The sequence below is a fragment of the Oryctolagus cuniculus genome, chromosome 12 (genome assembly GCF_051225735.1).
Source record: "Oryctolagus cuniculus isolate XC-2025 breed Fujian yellow rabbit chromosome 12, ASM5122573v1, whole genome shotgun sequence".
NCBI lineage: Eukaryota > Metazoa > Chordata > Mammalia > Lagomorpha > Leporidae > Oryctolagus > Oryctolagus cuniculus.
The window spans coordinates 65,511,448-65,526,367 of NC_142878.1; the positions used below are offsets into that span (position 1 = coordinate 65,511,448).

General features: G+C 45.9%; 1 protein-coding gene and 1 pseudogene across 10 annotated transcripts in view; one reads left to right on the top strand and one right to left on the bottom strand.

Annotated features, from left to right (window-relative positions):
• Positions 1–14,920, top strand: part of GANC (glucosidase alpha, neutral C) — an 81,691-nt gene that overhangs the window by 61,186 nt on the left and 5,585 nt on the right. For 9 of the 10 annotated variants that reach the window (XR_011380877.2, XM_002717959.6, XM_089310140.1 and 6 more), the window contains 4 exons: positions 1,824–1,888; positions 4,594–4,670; positions 11,865–11,939; positions 14,597–14,710. Coding sequence is in view for 8 of the 10 variants with exons in the window: in XM_002717959.6 (XP_002718005.3) it covers positions 1,824–1,888; positions 4,594–4,670; positions 11,865–11,939; positions 14,597–14,710 (331 nt within the window). In the remaining 2 variants the exon portion in view is untranslated. Of the gene's footprint in view, positions 1–1,823; positions 1,889–4,593; positions 4,671–11,147; positions 11,251–11,864; positions 11,940–14,596; positions 14,711–14,920 lie in introns of all 10 variants that reach the window. The other variant, XR_011380876.2, reaches the window with a different exon arrangement.
• LOC127483742 (AKT-interacting protein pseudogene) lies at positions 8,480–10,453 on the bottom strand (annotated as a pseudogene).

A 14,920-nucleotide genomic window follows, 5' to 3' on the forward strand; every position in this document is an offset into this window, starting at 1 on the left:
AAAACCCAGCTTTCTAGGTTGAAGAACGAAACCCACAGGCACAAATAACACACCAAGACTCTGGCTCTGCTATTCTTAAACTAGACTCCGATCAGAATCACCTGGCGAGAAAATTCGTATTCCTAGGCCACACCTCCGAACCCCCTAGGAATCTCCTTGGGTAAAAGGAAGGACCTGTATTTGTTAGAAGTTTCCTGGTGATTCTAGACACCAGCCAAGCTTAGAGACCACTGCTGTGTTACCATTCAGTAGGAAAAGAAGATATTGAGGGTACTCCAAATGTTCTCAGAAAAATGGAACTAAAGGATAGTTTATTTTTGGTGCAACAAATTTTTTTGAAATCCAGGCACAGTTTTTTTCCATGATATGCATTTTCCATTAGCTTTTTGAAAATCCCTCATATGCATGGATTTCAACATTTTCGCACCAAAAATAAAGTTATCTTTTAATGCAGAAAGTTCATGGAATATGGAAGTACTGATGTATTATTTCATAAGCTTGTGAATAGGCCGGTGCCACAGCACACTAGGATAATCCTCTGCCTGCGGCACTGGCACCCTGGGTTCTAGTCCCAGTTGGGGTGCCAGTTCTGTCGCGGTTGCTCCTCTTCCAGTCCAGCTCTCTGCTGTGGCCCGGGAAGGCAGTGGAGGATGGTTCAAGTGCTTGGGCCCTGCACCCACATGGGAGACCAGGAGGAAGCACCTGGCTCCTGGTTTTGGATCGGCACAGCACGCCGGACATTGCAGCCATTTGGGGGGTGAAGGAAGACCTTTCTCTCTGTCTCTCTCTCTCACTAACTCTGCCTGTCCAAAAAAAAAAAGCTTGTGAATGGATTAAAAATAAGTTTCTATTTTCCCCATGAAATGGAATAAGGATTAGAACTATTAGGTTAATGCCCAAATACATAGACGCTGAAAGTTTTATTTTTATGAACCCAAATGCCTCCTAGATAGTTGTGTGCAACAATACAACAAAGAAAGAATCCACAGCAGTTGTTCAAACTTCCAAAAATATTGCCAGCTTGAAAACAAGGAAACTCAGTTCCCTTCATTTAAATGGGTAATGACTGGGGCAGACGTCTGGCACAGTAGTTGATGTGCCACTTGAGTCACCTGCATTCGGTATCAGAGCACCTGAATTCAAGTCCTGATTCCTCTTCACTCCAACTTCCTGCTAATGTGTATCCGTGGAGGCAGAGCTGTTGGCTCAAGTACTTAGGTCCCTGCCCTCCACTTGGGAGACCTAGATTGAGTTCCCAGCTCCTGGCTTCAACCTGACCTGGCCCTGGCTGTTGGCGACAGTTGAGATGTGAACCAGCACATGGGAAGTCTCCCCCTTCCTGTCTGTCATTTTACCTTTCAGATAAACAAAGATTTTAAAAGAATGGAAGAAATCGCTTAAAAACTAAAAATTGGTTAATGACTGTTATACATGAAAAACAGCACAGAATCATCATCGTAAAATTATGGTTTTGCAAAGATTCAATTTGTTTTATACCAAAGGTGTTAGACATTTGGACTTGCATAAATTCTGATTCTGCCTGTTAGAGTAGTAGTGACGCTCAACAATTAGAGGTAAAAATTTCATGTTTTAGATGTCTCAACATGTCACTGGAGCATGTGAGTTAATACAAAGCTCTTTCACATAAGAAAAATGTAAAGTAACAGATACTGCTCATAAAATCTTGAGTCATGGAGAAGATTCTTAGCTCTTCAGCACTTTGCAATTTTGCCTGAATACTTCTAAAACTGGAAACTTAAGTGGTTGATTGTAATGAAACATCTAACAATGTTGACATGAGAATGTATCTTTCCTTTTCCCAGGCCCCTGTGGGTAGAATTCCCTGATGACTTACAGACTTTTGGTGTGGAAGATGAATATATGCTAGGTGAGCATTTCTTCATTAATTAGAGTTGTCACAATATTATATTTTTCTTATATTTACTAGTAATAGAGCACTTTAAAAAGTTCTTAATTTCAAGAAGTAAAAAAAAAAAAAAAGAAAAAGAAAAAGAGAAGAATTCTTTTACCATGATTTTCCATTCATTAGTGGGATGTTCGCTGTATTCTGTTGTAATGTGGTACTTCCCATACTGTTGTTCCTCTTCAAGTAAATCTGTCCTGTTTATGGGTATAATTTGGGATTCTCATTCTGGATCCACTACTCCTAGGCTTGTGAGACTAGTTTGGGGAAGGACAGCAGAAAAACATAGATCAGGTGAATATAGTTAAGAACCAGAGGACCTTATTTCTTATGCAATAATAGGAATTTTTTTTTTGGTTTGGCCTCTACTTTAATAAAGATTAACCATTAAATCTAATACATGGAAGTTTATCATCTTAGGAACAGGATTCATGAAGTCAAACTAAACATAGTATTGCCCAAAGGGTAAATCTCATTTGTTGTTGTTGTGTTTTTTTTTTTTTTTTTTTTTATCTTTTATTTAATGAATATAAATTTCCAAAGTACGTCTCATGGGTTACAATGGCTTTCCCCCCCATACCGTCCCTCCCACCCACCACCCTCCCCTTTCCCACTCCCTCTCCCCTTCCATTCACATCAAGATTCATTTTCGATTATCTTAGTATACAGAAGATCAGCTTAGTATACCTTAAGTAAGGATTTCAACAGTTTGTTCCCACACAGAAACATAAAGTGAAAAATAATAGATGATTTTTTTTAAATGATGTTGAAATCAGATCAGACCTATTGTCATGTTTAATCCCAGTGAGAGTCAAGTTGGGAATTGATAGTTTCTTTTTTTTTTTTTTTTTTTTAACAGAAGATCAGTTTAGTGTACATTAAGTAAAGATTTCAATCGTTTGCACCCCCATAGAAACACAAAGTGAAATATACTGTTTGAGTACTCGTTATAGCATTAAGCCTCAGTGTACAGCACATTAAGGACAGAGATCCTACATGAGGAGTAAGTGCACAGTGACTCCTGTTGTTGACTTTACCAATTGACACTCCTGTTTATGGCATCAGTAATCTCCCTATGCACCAGTCATGAGTTTCCAAGGCTATGGAAGCCCCTTGAGTTCTCCGACTCTTATCTTGTTTAGACAAGGTCATAGTCAAAGTGGAGGTTCTCTCCTCCCTTCAGAGAAAGGCACCTCCCTCTTTGAAGACCTGTTCTTTCCACTGGGATCTCACTCACAGAGATCTTTTTGCCAGAGTGTCTTGGCTTTCCATGCCTGAAATACTCTCATGGGCTTTTCAGCCAGATCCGAGTGCCTTTAGGGCTGATTCTGAGGCCAGAGTGCTATTTAGGACATCCGCCATTCTATGAGTCTGCTGAGTATCTCACTTCCCATCCAAAGGGTAAATCTCATTTGTAAACAGTGAAAACTCTCAAATATAAACAAACAAAGCAACTCTTTAAGGCTCCATTCATCACTAGATCTCAGTGTAAAAGTTACTGCTTCATAATAATTTCCCTGACCCCTCCTTACTTCCTTGTATCTAGTCTACCCACTCTACTCAACAGTAGTCCCTCCAATTATATCACTTTCATTCCAGTACATTCTTTTGCCTCTCTTGATGTTTATCTGAACTCTAATTTGTAATTACTTTTAAAAATATTTATTGATTTATTTGAAAGGCTGAGTTACAGAGGAAAAGGGAAAAGGAGAGAGGAAGAGAGGAGAGGGCAGGGTGGGTCAGAGATAGAGATAGAAATGAGATGGGGGGGGGGGTGTGGAGAAAGCGTCCATCTGCTGATTCACTCCCCAAATGACTGCAGTGGCCAGGGCTGGGCCAGGCTGAAGCTAGGAGCTTCATCTGGGTCTTCCACGTGGATGCAGGGGCCCAAGGACTTGGGCCATCTTCCACTGCTTTCCCAGGTGCATTAGCAGGGAGCTGAACCTGAAGTGGACTTGAACTGGTGCCCCCATGGGATGCCAGCATTGCAGGCAGCGGCGTAATGTCACAACGTCAGACCCTGTAATTACTTTTGAATATCTGCCTTCATTGACAGTAAACTCCATGAGAGCAGGAATCATACTGGTCTCATTCACCACTATATCCCTGGAGTGCTGTACAGTGCCTGGCACTCAGTAGGTAATATATAAGTGTTTATCGAATGAAAGAGCACATTCATAAATGGATGGATTATACACATCTGTGGTGCCAAGGTCAAAGCAGAACTAATAATCTAGATGCCTTTGAGATAACCAGATGCTCTCCTGATGATAACTGCCCCAGCAAAGGACCTGAGCATCCATGCTGACCACCCTTCCAGATAACAGGGGTGGGATCACCACCAGCTGTGCCACTCACAGCCAACAGGGAAGCCCCTGGAGAGGGGACTTGTGCTTTCAGGCTGTTGGCACACTAGTGGTTAGGCCCAAGCTGAGACTGTGATAGACAGGGTCTCAGAATCCTCGTGGACTGTACATGGGTTAATGGTGGGTAACAGTATCGTCACCTCTTTCTAACAGTTCATCTCTTAGATATTCATGGTTTTAACTCTTCACAGTCTCTGCCATACGAAATGGTCTTTAAAATCACATTAACACCCAATTAATGACAAAAGATGTTTACAGACCTCTTATACAACTGTTCAGTTGTATTTCTTCTCCTTGTTTTAGGAAGTGCTTTACTGGTTCATCCAGTCACAGAGCCCAAAGCCACGGAGGTTGATGTGTTTCTGCCAGGATCAGATGAGGTAATGCACACTAGCAAACAGCTGTACATCTTACATGTCTCATCTCTTTATGGATTTTTCCAGAAGTGCATGGAAAATAGGATTAAAAGATGTTTGTTTTGGTGCAAAAAATCATAAAATCCCCGCATGGTTGTTTCATAATACATGTTCCCATGAGCCTTTTGGAGACCGTCTCATCCCTTCATTTGATTTCTGCATCATGCAGTTGGGAACAGAGCCCAAATCAACATAGGAACTGATGATTCTTTCAAGTCATGACCTCCTCAGAGGTCAAGAAATTTAATGGAGGAGAAGTGCGAGAAAGATGAGAAAGTAATGACTCCATGGACGATCAGAATGGTTTTTAAAAATTAATTATTTTTCACTTTTCTTTTAAAGGCAGTGAGACAGCAACAGAGAAAGATCTCACATATGCTGGTTCACATCCCAGGGTTGGGCCAGGCCAAAGCCAGGAGCCAGAAGCTCCATCTGGGTCTCCCATGTGGGTTTCAGGGACCCAAGTACTTGAGCCATCACCTTCTGTCTTAGGGTGCACACCAGCAGGAATCTGGATCAAAATCATCGTAGCCAGCTCTCAAACCAGGCGCTCCAGTGCGGGATGCAGGTGTCCCAAGTGGCAGCTTAGCTGCGGCACCAAATGCCTACCCCCTGGAGTGACCTTTTGTATTCACACTTTGACTTATGTAAGTGGCTCCTTGAAAACACAGTCTCGGGGCAGGAAGATATCTTCAGGTTACTGTGAGGTGTGTACCTCTGAGGGACAGATGTAAGTACGAAGACTTTGCTCTTTCATTCTAGCTCTGAATCTTGGTTTAGTTGCCCAGGGCTGATCTCCAGACACTAACCAAAATAGGGAAACCAACAGTGGCTTCTCTGTATGCCCCCCAGCCTTCCTCTGCCCTTTCACTAGTTACTGTCATTCATTATTGTCACTGTATAAAATCTCATCCTGTACCTTCTGAAGCCCAGGGCACTGAACCCAGGCAGGATACAGGGGAGAGGAGAGAATAAACCATGGTCTTCAGGGCAGAGCACCACAGGCCATAAGAACAGCAGCCCTCAAAGCCAGATCAGTGACAGGGACGGCCAAGGGTGCCAGGGGAGGGGATAGGGCCGAGACTGGGGGCACTGGACTAGCAAAAAGAACGAGCAGTGGAGAGCAGGAAGGACACAGACCCTGGAGAGAGTCTCAGAGCCTTGAGCGTCGCCGTAGGCCGCAGCTGTCAGGGGCAAGTCATGGGGGGTTCTGAGCCACTGTGGTCAGGGGCAAGTCATGGAGGGTTCTGAGCCACTGTGGAACTGCGAAGTCAGGGCACTCGTCTGAGGGGCTGCCATGAGCCCACTGTGCCTGCCGTTGCTGACACGACAAGAACCCGACTTTTCTCCAGAATGGTCATGGACTGTGTGTGGGCTTTCCTCTCGGTTTCTCCAGGAGTTTGGAGTTCTAAAGCTGAGAGCTTTTTGCAAAGATCCGGCTGCCAAGCAGAAACCTGAGATAAAGGTTGACTCCAACAGCAGCTGAGAAAACAGTCTTGCGGAGCATTTGTGGCGAGAATTGCTCAAGTGGATTCTAACGGAGCAGTAGGCTGCTGTTAAGGGGAACTGGCTCCCTTTCTGCTTCAGCCGCAAATTTTACTTGGGAGCCGTCATCACTGGACGCTCCTTGTTGTGACTGTTAGACTCCATCAATACGGTTTCTCAGAAAGGCCTGTGATTGCTTCTTGTGTTGTACTATCACAAACCCTGGGCGGAAGATCCGATCTATTTTGTGCCAAGCCTGTCTCTTTACCTCAGCTGGCTGGCTAGCACACATGCTCTGAGAGGCTGTCTGAATCCTTCACTGTCACTCTTCCCCATATTTCCATGGGGACTGTTTCCTTTGTTCGAGTGTCTCTCTCTCAGTGGGGGCTTTTCAGACCACCCATTTGAGATTACAAACTGAGACCTGCATTGTGTCATAGCAGGTAAAGGTGCTGCCTATGATGGCAGCATCCCATATGGGTGCCGGTTTGAGTCCTGGCTGATGCACTTCCAATCAAGCTCTCTGCTATGACCTGGGAAAGCAGTGGAAGATGGCTCAAGTGCTTGGGCCCCTGTACCCATGTGGGAGACCCAGAAGAAGCTCCTGGCTTCGGATTGGCCCAGGTCCAGCAGTTGCAGCCATCTGGGGAGTGAGCTAGTGGATGGAAGATCTCTCTCTCTCTCTCTGCCTCTGCCTCTGCCTCTGCCTCTCTGTAACTCTGACTTTCAAATAAGTAAAATCTTAAAAAAAAAAAAAAAAAAAAAAAAAAAAAGGTTTACGAACCATTCCCATTGCTCCTCGTGCCATCTAGCCCTTCTCCAGTCTTTTCGTTTTCTCCACAAAACTTGCCACCTTCTAATTGCTACCTGTGGATTTGATATCAGAATTTGGGCCCCTAAGATCTATATGAAAATGTGGCCCCTTAAAGTTCCCCAGAGGCCCGGTTGCCCCTCTTCCAGGCCAAGTACTTGGGCCCTGCACCCGCATGGGAGACCAGGATAAGTACCTGGCTCCTGCCATTGGATCAGCGCAGTGCGCAGGCCGCAGCAGCCATTGGAGGGTGAACCAACGGCAAAGGAAGACCTTTCTCTCCGTCTCTCTCTCTCACTGTCCACTCTGCCTGTCAAAAAAAAAAAAGTTCCCCAGAGGCCCCACCTGGGGTACCACATATGTTATCGAAATATGGGGTACCATATGATATCACCATATGCTTATTAATAAATCCCCAATATTAATAAGCCCAAGAGGGTTCTTGCCTAATATTTAGAGAAGAATTCTAAATCCTGGCATAAATAAACAAGGCAGCATGGTACATTTTAGGATTTTATTCAGTGAGAGAAATCCTAAGAGAGAGAGAGCTTTATCTATAGGAGAGAGGGGTAAATCTGGGTTCATATCGAGCACCAGGAACCAGCCATGTGGAAGAGCATCTAGGCCAGGGAGCCTAGGGCAGGTGGCCCGAAGGCCATGTGCCCTGGGGGCTCAGGGCTGCAGCCAGCCCCCTACTGGCTAGAGGCCAGGGAAAAGAAGAGAAAGGACACACACCGTGTCCCAGGCTTTTAATCCACTCTCAAAGGGGAGTGGTTAATTAACCTGATTGGCTGGTGGGAACCCAGGTGTGGCCAGGTAGGGGCATGAGGTCACACAGGGGTGTGGCGAAGGTGTGGTCTTGCAGCTCACAAACCTGATCAATTTTAACCTGTATGCCTGCCTACTTCAGACTGACTTGTTTGGTTTATTATTTGCTTCTCGCATTGGAATGTTCACTCCCTGGAGGCCTTGGTTTTCATCTGTTTTGCTCACCCTAGGCTGCTCACCTGGATGGATAGCAGGCACACAGGAGGCACTTGGCAGGTGCCTGTGGGCTGAGCTCCAGGTCTGCTCCACGTGGTGTTTTGTACCAGTTAGCCCTCCTAGGTTGGGGCACCAGAGGATGTGCCTCATGCCTCTCATTGTCATCTCTCTTGGAAATGGTAGACAGCCCCCAAATTTCATTTGGATCAGCTTTTTACCTTTCATACTCATTACCTCTTGATCTAAAACTACTGAAATTGGCCAGAGAGAAGAGGAAAAACAAAGACATTACAAGAAAAGAAAGCCAGGACAATATCCCACATAAACACAGGTACAGAAATCTTGGACAAAGTATTACAAAGTGAATGCAAAAAGATTAAGGACATCAGGACCACAGTGGAGTTGATCATGTTGATTAAGAGTTCAGTGTCACCAGCATGGTCAAGTCCCAGCCCCTTCACAGCAGGACAGTGCAGCCCCACAGCCCGGCTACCTAGAGGATCTGGTAACCCCAGGAGGTGGCTGAGAAAGAGAAAAAGAGGATTTGGATTTCACACTACCTTTTAGCAATTATTGTATATTCGGTCTGCACTAAACACATTAGTCATTCATCGTTTAAATACCTGACTTCATAAGAAGCCAGTTAAGCATTTTTCTCCCTTCTGCCAAAAGAATGCATTGAATAATTTGCTTGGAAAAAAACAACCATACTCTTATTCAGAAGTACGCTCCCTAGTGTAACAGCTTTTAAATCAGTGAGACAACAGGCTGAAGACAGATTCAGACATGTACCACCTCAAAGTGTTGAGCCCTGGACCTGCTCTCCAGGCCTCCTCTCCTGTTCACATCCTAGCATTTGTACAACTGAGACCACTGGTTTCAAAATCAGTAGGCAGAGCTGAGTTCCGCCTGTCCTGGGAGTTTAATTGAATGCAGAGTGCCGTTAGCATCACAATCAGACAATAGTTAAGCCCCAGGAGTCTGGAGCACAGAACCAGAGAACCAAGAACCATCCTAGACAGTTCTGACAGAAGGCGTAGCTTAAAGAGAGTTTTCCCAAACCTGCTGTTAGAATCTGTGCACACGTAGAAAACACAGTTACTCAGCCACTGTCCACACCATCTGCTCTTCAGACAGCGCTTTACCATCAGTCGGCTCACGCTAGGCCAGGTCCAGCAGGAAGGTACACGGTGCCCCGAATGCTCCATCTCCTAAGTTGCTGCTCTCTTTCCCAAGCCAGGCTTTCCCCTTTACAGGCCAGCCCGATGAGCACTTCTCTGATGCTTAGGCTCCTCTAGGCTTCTTTTTCTGGGTTGGCATCTTCTTGCTGGCTGCATCATGTCTAGAAGGGTTCCATGGTGCAAAGCTAATTGTATAAGGACCTTCTCCTTTAGCTTGCTCAAACAAGTAGTGCACACCTTAACACTGTCAACCACTTTCTTTTTAAAAAACTAAAAATCTTTTTCATATAGTACCATGGCCTCTGAGTTTAGGGGGCTTGCTGTATTCATCTTGTAGAAAACTCTTCTTGTATTTTTTTTAAATTGTTATGTGTTTGTTTGAAAGGCAGAGCAACAGGGAGATATTTCTGGTCTCTGCTGGTTCACTCCTCAAATGTCTGCAACAGCTGGAGCTGGGCAAAGCTGAAGCCAGGAGCCAGGAACTCCATCCGGATCTCCCACATAGGTAGCAGGAACTTAAGTACTTGAGCCTTCATCTGCTGCTTCCCAGGCATATCAGGGTGCTGGATAGGAAACAGAGTAGCCAAGACTCAAATTGGTACTCCCATATGGGATGTGGGCGTTCCAGGTGGCAGCTTAACCAACACATACCCCTCCTTATGTACATAAATACTTGTCAAATATGATTAAGTTTGGGCCTGCATTATGTGAATGTTCTCTTCATACTACTGGTGGGTGAAAGACAGGACTAGCCAACACCAAGCAAGGATCGTCACCATCAGGGTAGTTATCAGGGTGTCACCTTAGTCTCACACATGCCATTTTGATGCAGTCCATGTGGTAAGAAGGTCACTTCAGACCACATTAATGCAGAGACTGCCTGCCTGTCCATAGCACGCATAAACACCAGATGACCTGTGCTCCATAACCAAGGTAGTTCTGCAAGAAGGGAGTAGTCCAGGCAGAGGCTCTGGAAGCACATGTGCCATTTGCTGAGTGGGCTGCTGGGTGGGTGATGCAGGCTCAGTCATGGATAAAGCTCTTGGGGGAATAGAGGCAGATGGCTTCTGGCACAGTTCATGGAGGCCTGGTTTTCCTGTCCCCTGTTAACGTCTTCTCTCCACCCTCCGCTTGTTTGCACACAGAGCTTGTAGACATGGTCCAGAAAGATCCCTAATGTGTGCTCTACACGAAGAAATATGGGGGTCTGTGTCATCCACCTCTTCCACCCCCAGCGCACACAGCCAGGCAGTGCACCTCACGCCAGCGCCTTCTGTGCAGAGCTCCCACAGCATCTGGGCTGCAGCCCCAGCCTGGCCCCACCCTCTTCCGGTGGTATCTTAAAGATTTAACCTATCAAGGGCCGGCACTGTGCCACAGCAGGTTAAAGCCCTGGCCTGAGGCGCCAGTATCCCATATGGGCACCGATTCTAGTCCCGGCTGCTCCTCTTCTGATCCAGCTCTCTGCTGTGGCCTGGGAAAGCAGTAGAAGATGGCCCAAGTGCCTGGGCCCCTGCACCCGTGTGGGAGACCCGGAAGAAGCTCCTGGCTCCTGCCTTCAGATGGGCGTAGCTCCAGCTGCTGTGGCCAACTAGGGAGTGAACTGTTGGATAGAAGACCTCTCTCTCTGTCTCTACCTCTCTCTGTAACTCTTTCAAATAAATACATAAATCTTAAAAAAAAAAAAAGATTTAACCTATCAAATTACTTTGTGGGTTCTTTTTGGCACCTCAGGAACTAAACCCCCTTGACAGGAATCCCATGAAAATGTTCAGCCCTTACCTCAGAATTGTACTCTGTAAAAAAAAAAAAAAAAAAAAAAAAAAACCATTGTGGTAATGTTTCCACTTGTTTGTTCCCAGATCTGTTTTCTCCTCTAATGCTTTGCTTTTCTCCTGCTTTATTTGTGATTTATTTGCTTGCGGTGTGCTTTCCTTCCTGTGTTTGATTTCCCTTTGCCACCACCTCCTCTGCTATTAGGAGCACTAAGTTTTACAGTGCAAGTGGGCTACTGGATCCCCAAAGGCAGGAACTGTCTGTTCACCCCCGAATACCCAGCGCCTCGGACAGCACTGGGCACTTGGTGAGTTGATCAGGAAGTAACTCCTGAGTGGATGGATAGACAAACAAATGGCCTGAAAAACTAATGAGTTATGATCCTTTGAGATCTTCTTCTTCTTTTTTTTTTTTTTTTTGGACAGGCAGAGTTAGACAGTGAGAGAGAGAGAGAGACAGAGAGAAAGGTCTTCCTTCCGTTGTTTGTTTCACCCCCCAAATGGCCACTATGACCGGTGCGCTGCGCCGATCTGAAGCCAGGAGCCAGGTGCTTCCTCCTGGTCTCCCATGCGGGTGTAGGGCCCAAGGACTTGGGCCATCCTCCACTGCACTCCCGGGCCACAGCAGAGAGCTGGCCTGGAAGAGGGGCAACCGGGACAGAATCTGGCGCCCCGACCAGGACTAGAACCCTGGGTGCCAGCGCCACAGGCGGAGGATTAGCCTATTGAGCCGCGGCGCCGGCCTGATATCTTCTTAAAAGCATATGTTCTTCCTAACTTCTACCCAAGGCTTAGGGGAAGAAACTATACGTAGTGCAGTGTTCTGCATATTTGAAATGCAGCGAAGTGAATGTTTCCCGATAGTGGCATTGTGAGCGGAGATACTCATGCAGTCTTTCTCCTGGGGTCTCTTACACTTCAGGTCTGGTATGACTCTAAGACATTCGCTCACTGGGAAGGAGGACGCACCGTGAAGATCCCAGTAGCCTTGGACACTGTAAGTTGCCTTCACCCATCGCTGTTATTCCTGTTGTGCCTAGCAGTCTGCTTGGGCTAACCTGACAGAATACCGCAGGCTGGGCGACTTACGCCTCAGCAGTTCAGTTCCTCACAGCTCTGCAGGCTGAGAGTCTCAGGTCAAGGTGCCGGTCCGTTCAGTCCTAGCCTGTAGACAGCCACCTTCTTACCAAGCCCTCACATGGCAGAGAGAAAGAAAGTGCACACATCGTGTCTCTTCCTGTAGCAGGGCCTCACCTGTGTGGCCTCATTTCTAACCTTCATTGCCTCCAGAAAGTCCTGTCTCCACATATATGGGGGAGGAGGCACGTAAACCTTCCGTCCTTAATGTGTTCCTATAGAGAAAGAACTATGCGTGCTGGTGCTCTGCACAATAACGCAGGGCTGCCCAGGGCTGGGGCAGGAGGAGGGTTTGGGAAACAGTGGGGAGTGACTGCGAACAGGGACCAGGTTTTTTTTATTGTGATGATGACTGCATAATTGTGTACTCTAAATTGATGAGTTGTGCAGGATGTGAATTGTATCAACAGAGCTGTTAAAATGTGAGGAAAGAAAGCATTCAAAGGAAACGCATTCTCTGGTTCCACAGAAACACTGGGGATACACATCAGTCTTCCCAGGGTGTTCACATCCATACGTGTAAGAAAACAGTGACACTGAAAACAGAGACCACGTGGTGGCCACGATGCATGCCACATAGAATGCCTTTTAGGGACCATGTCCCAAACCCTGAGTTCTCAGTTGTGACCGTGGGCCTCTAGGTCTGAGAGAACACCTCGGGTAGGGTGTCAGAGTCCACAGGCTCTGTCCCTTCCATCTTGAGTTTATTCCTGCAGCTGAATCACAACCGCTACCCCAGGCAGTATAATATGGTGCAGATCCATAAATAAATCCTGTTGTTATTTTTTAAAATCAGCAGCAACAAGATGAACCTCATTACAAAGAAAATTATTTCAGGCAGCAAAGTCTCTAGAAGAGACTTTCACAAGCATCTGCTGTAACCCCTCCCACTAACAGGTGAAGAAACTCAGGTTCAGAGCGATTAAAGCACTTGTCCAGGGTGCCAGCTGCTTCGAGGCAGAAGTGAGACGAGCCCCCATGTGGGGCGAGGGAGGCCAAGATCGGCTGGTAAGGGAGAGCAGCTGTGGTGGGACATAGATGTGCTTTATCCCTTGCTGCCAACTGCGAGTTAGAGGGGGTATCTACTCTCCCGCCCCCAGCTTCTCCTACGTTCTTATCCTCTCCTTACTAATGCTTCATTCAGAGCAAAGTGAAAGCCAGGCAGCTGCCCTAGCACAGGCAGGAAACCTCCCAGACCTTCCCTGGAAGGCCATTCCAGGAGACACAAGGGTCCACAACCCTAGTATTTTTTTTTTCACTGAGCAAAGCAAGATTATTTAAGCGAGAAGCCTCTTCCCACAGCTGTCAGGAGGTAGGCTCAAAGGGAGGCATGCTCCACAACCCTATTATTAGTATATCACTTAAAGTGCCCTGTGGTTTCTATAACAGAAGTGGTTTCACAGGTTCACCCCCAGAACTGAGTCAGGCATTCAGGTGATCAGAGAGAAAAGGAGCAGGAAGGGTATAGGTTACAGTAAGGACAAACGTCTCTCCAAAGAAACCACCTAGTAGGGGCAGGCATTATGGTACAGAAGGTTAAGGCATGCGTGAGATGTCTTGGTTTCCCAAAACTTCCCATCCAGCTTCCTGCTAATGTGCCTGGGCAGCAAGATGGTGGCCCAAGTACTGGGTTCTTGCCACTCACATGGGACATGGTGAAGTTCCTGGTTCCTGGCTTTTGCAAAAGCATCGTCTTGGCCATTGTGGCATTTGGGGAGTGAATCAGTGAAAGATCTCTCTCTCTCTCATTCTGCCTTTCAAATAAATAATTTAAAAAAAAAACCCATATGGTATACATATACATCTGGGCCTACAGAAAAGTTGAATTCTTTAGCAGAGCATTAAAACTAAACATTTATTTTATTGACAGGAAGTTAAAAAGGAGAGGCCATTTATAGGTTGGGCAGAATTCATCACTTACAAAAATAGCAAAGATAAATATAGACAATATATCAATAAATTTTTAAATCAATTTTTAAATGGGCCTTTTATTTTTCATTATTTGAGCTCTTTTCCTTTTCACGTCAAGGCCCACCTCTGTACCCACAAAGTTATTTTGCTCTGGAGTCTGCAATTGTAAAGAATGTGAACTTTTTTTTTTAAGATTTATTTTATTTGTTTGAAAGGCAGAGTGACAGAGAGGGAGAGACAAAGAGATCCTCAATGCACTGGTTCATTCCCCAAATAGCTGCAATAAGCAGGACCAGGCCAGGCCAGAGCCAGGATACAGGAGCCAGGAACTCCATCCAGGTCTCCCACATGAGTGGCAGGAGCCCAAGTACCTGGGTCATCTTCTGCTCCTTTCCCAGGTGCATTTGCAGGGAGTTGGATCAGAAGCAGAGCAGCTAGGGCTCAAACCAGCACTCCAGTTAGGGGATGTTGGCATCACAAGCAGCAGGTTAACCTACTGCACCAAAATGCTGGCCCCAAGAATCTTGTTTGATGAAATACTTGAAAATCCTGCTTTCATTATATCTGCACAAATACTGCCGCCATGATAGCACTGCTGTGTTACAGATACCAGTGTTTCAACGAGGTGGAACTGTGGTCCCAATAAAAACAACTGTGGGGAAATCCACGGGGTGGATGACTCACTCTCCATATGGACTCCGAGTTGCTCTAAGCACTAAGGTATTTGGAAAATCTGTTACCCTTTTTGTTTCTCTCTCTCTCTTTCTCAGCACTGGGAGCCTGTTGGGCATGACACCGTGTAAGTAGGGTGTACCTCATCTATGAGATAGGTGTTTCTAATGTTCCTCTACAACTTGAGGTTTTGAATCATCTCTGAATCCTTGTCCGGCTGATCTGCCTTTTCTGGAATTGTTCTTTTTTTCGTTGAGA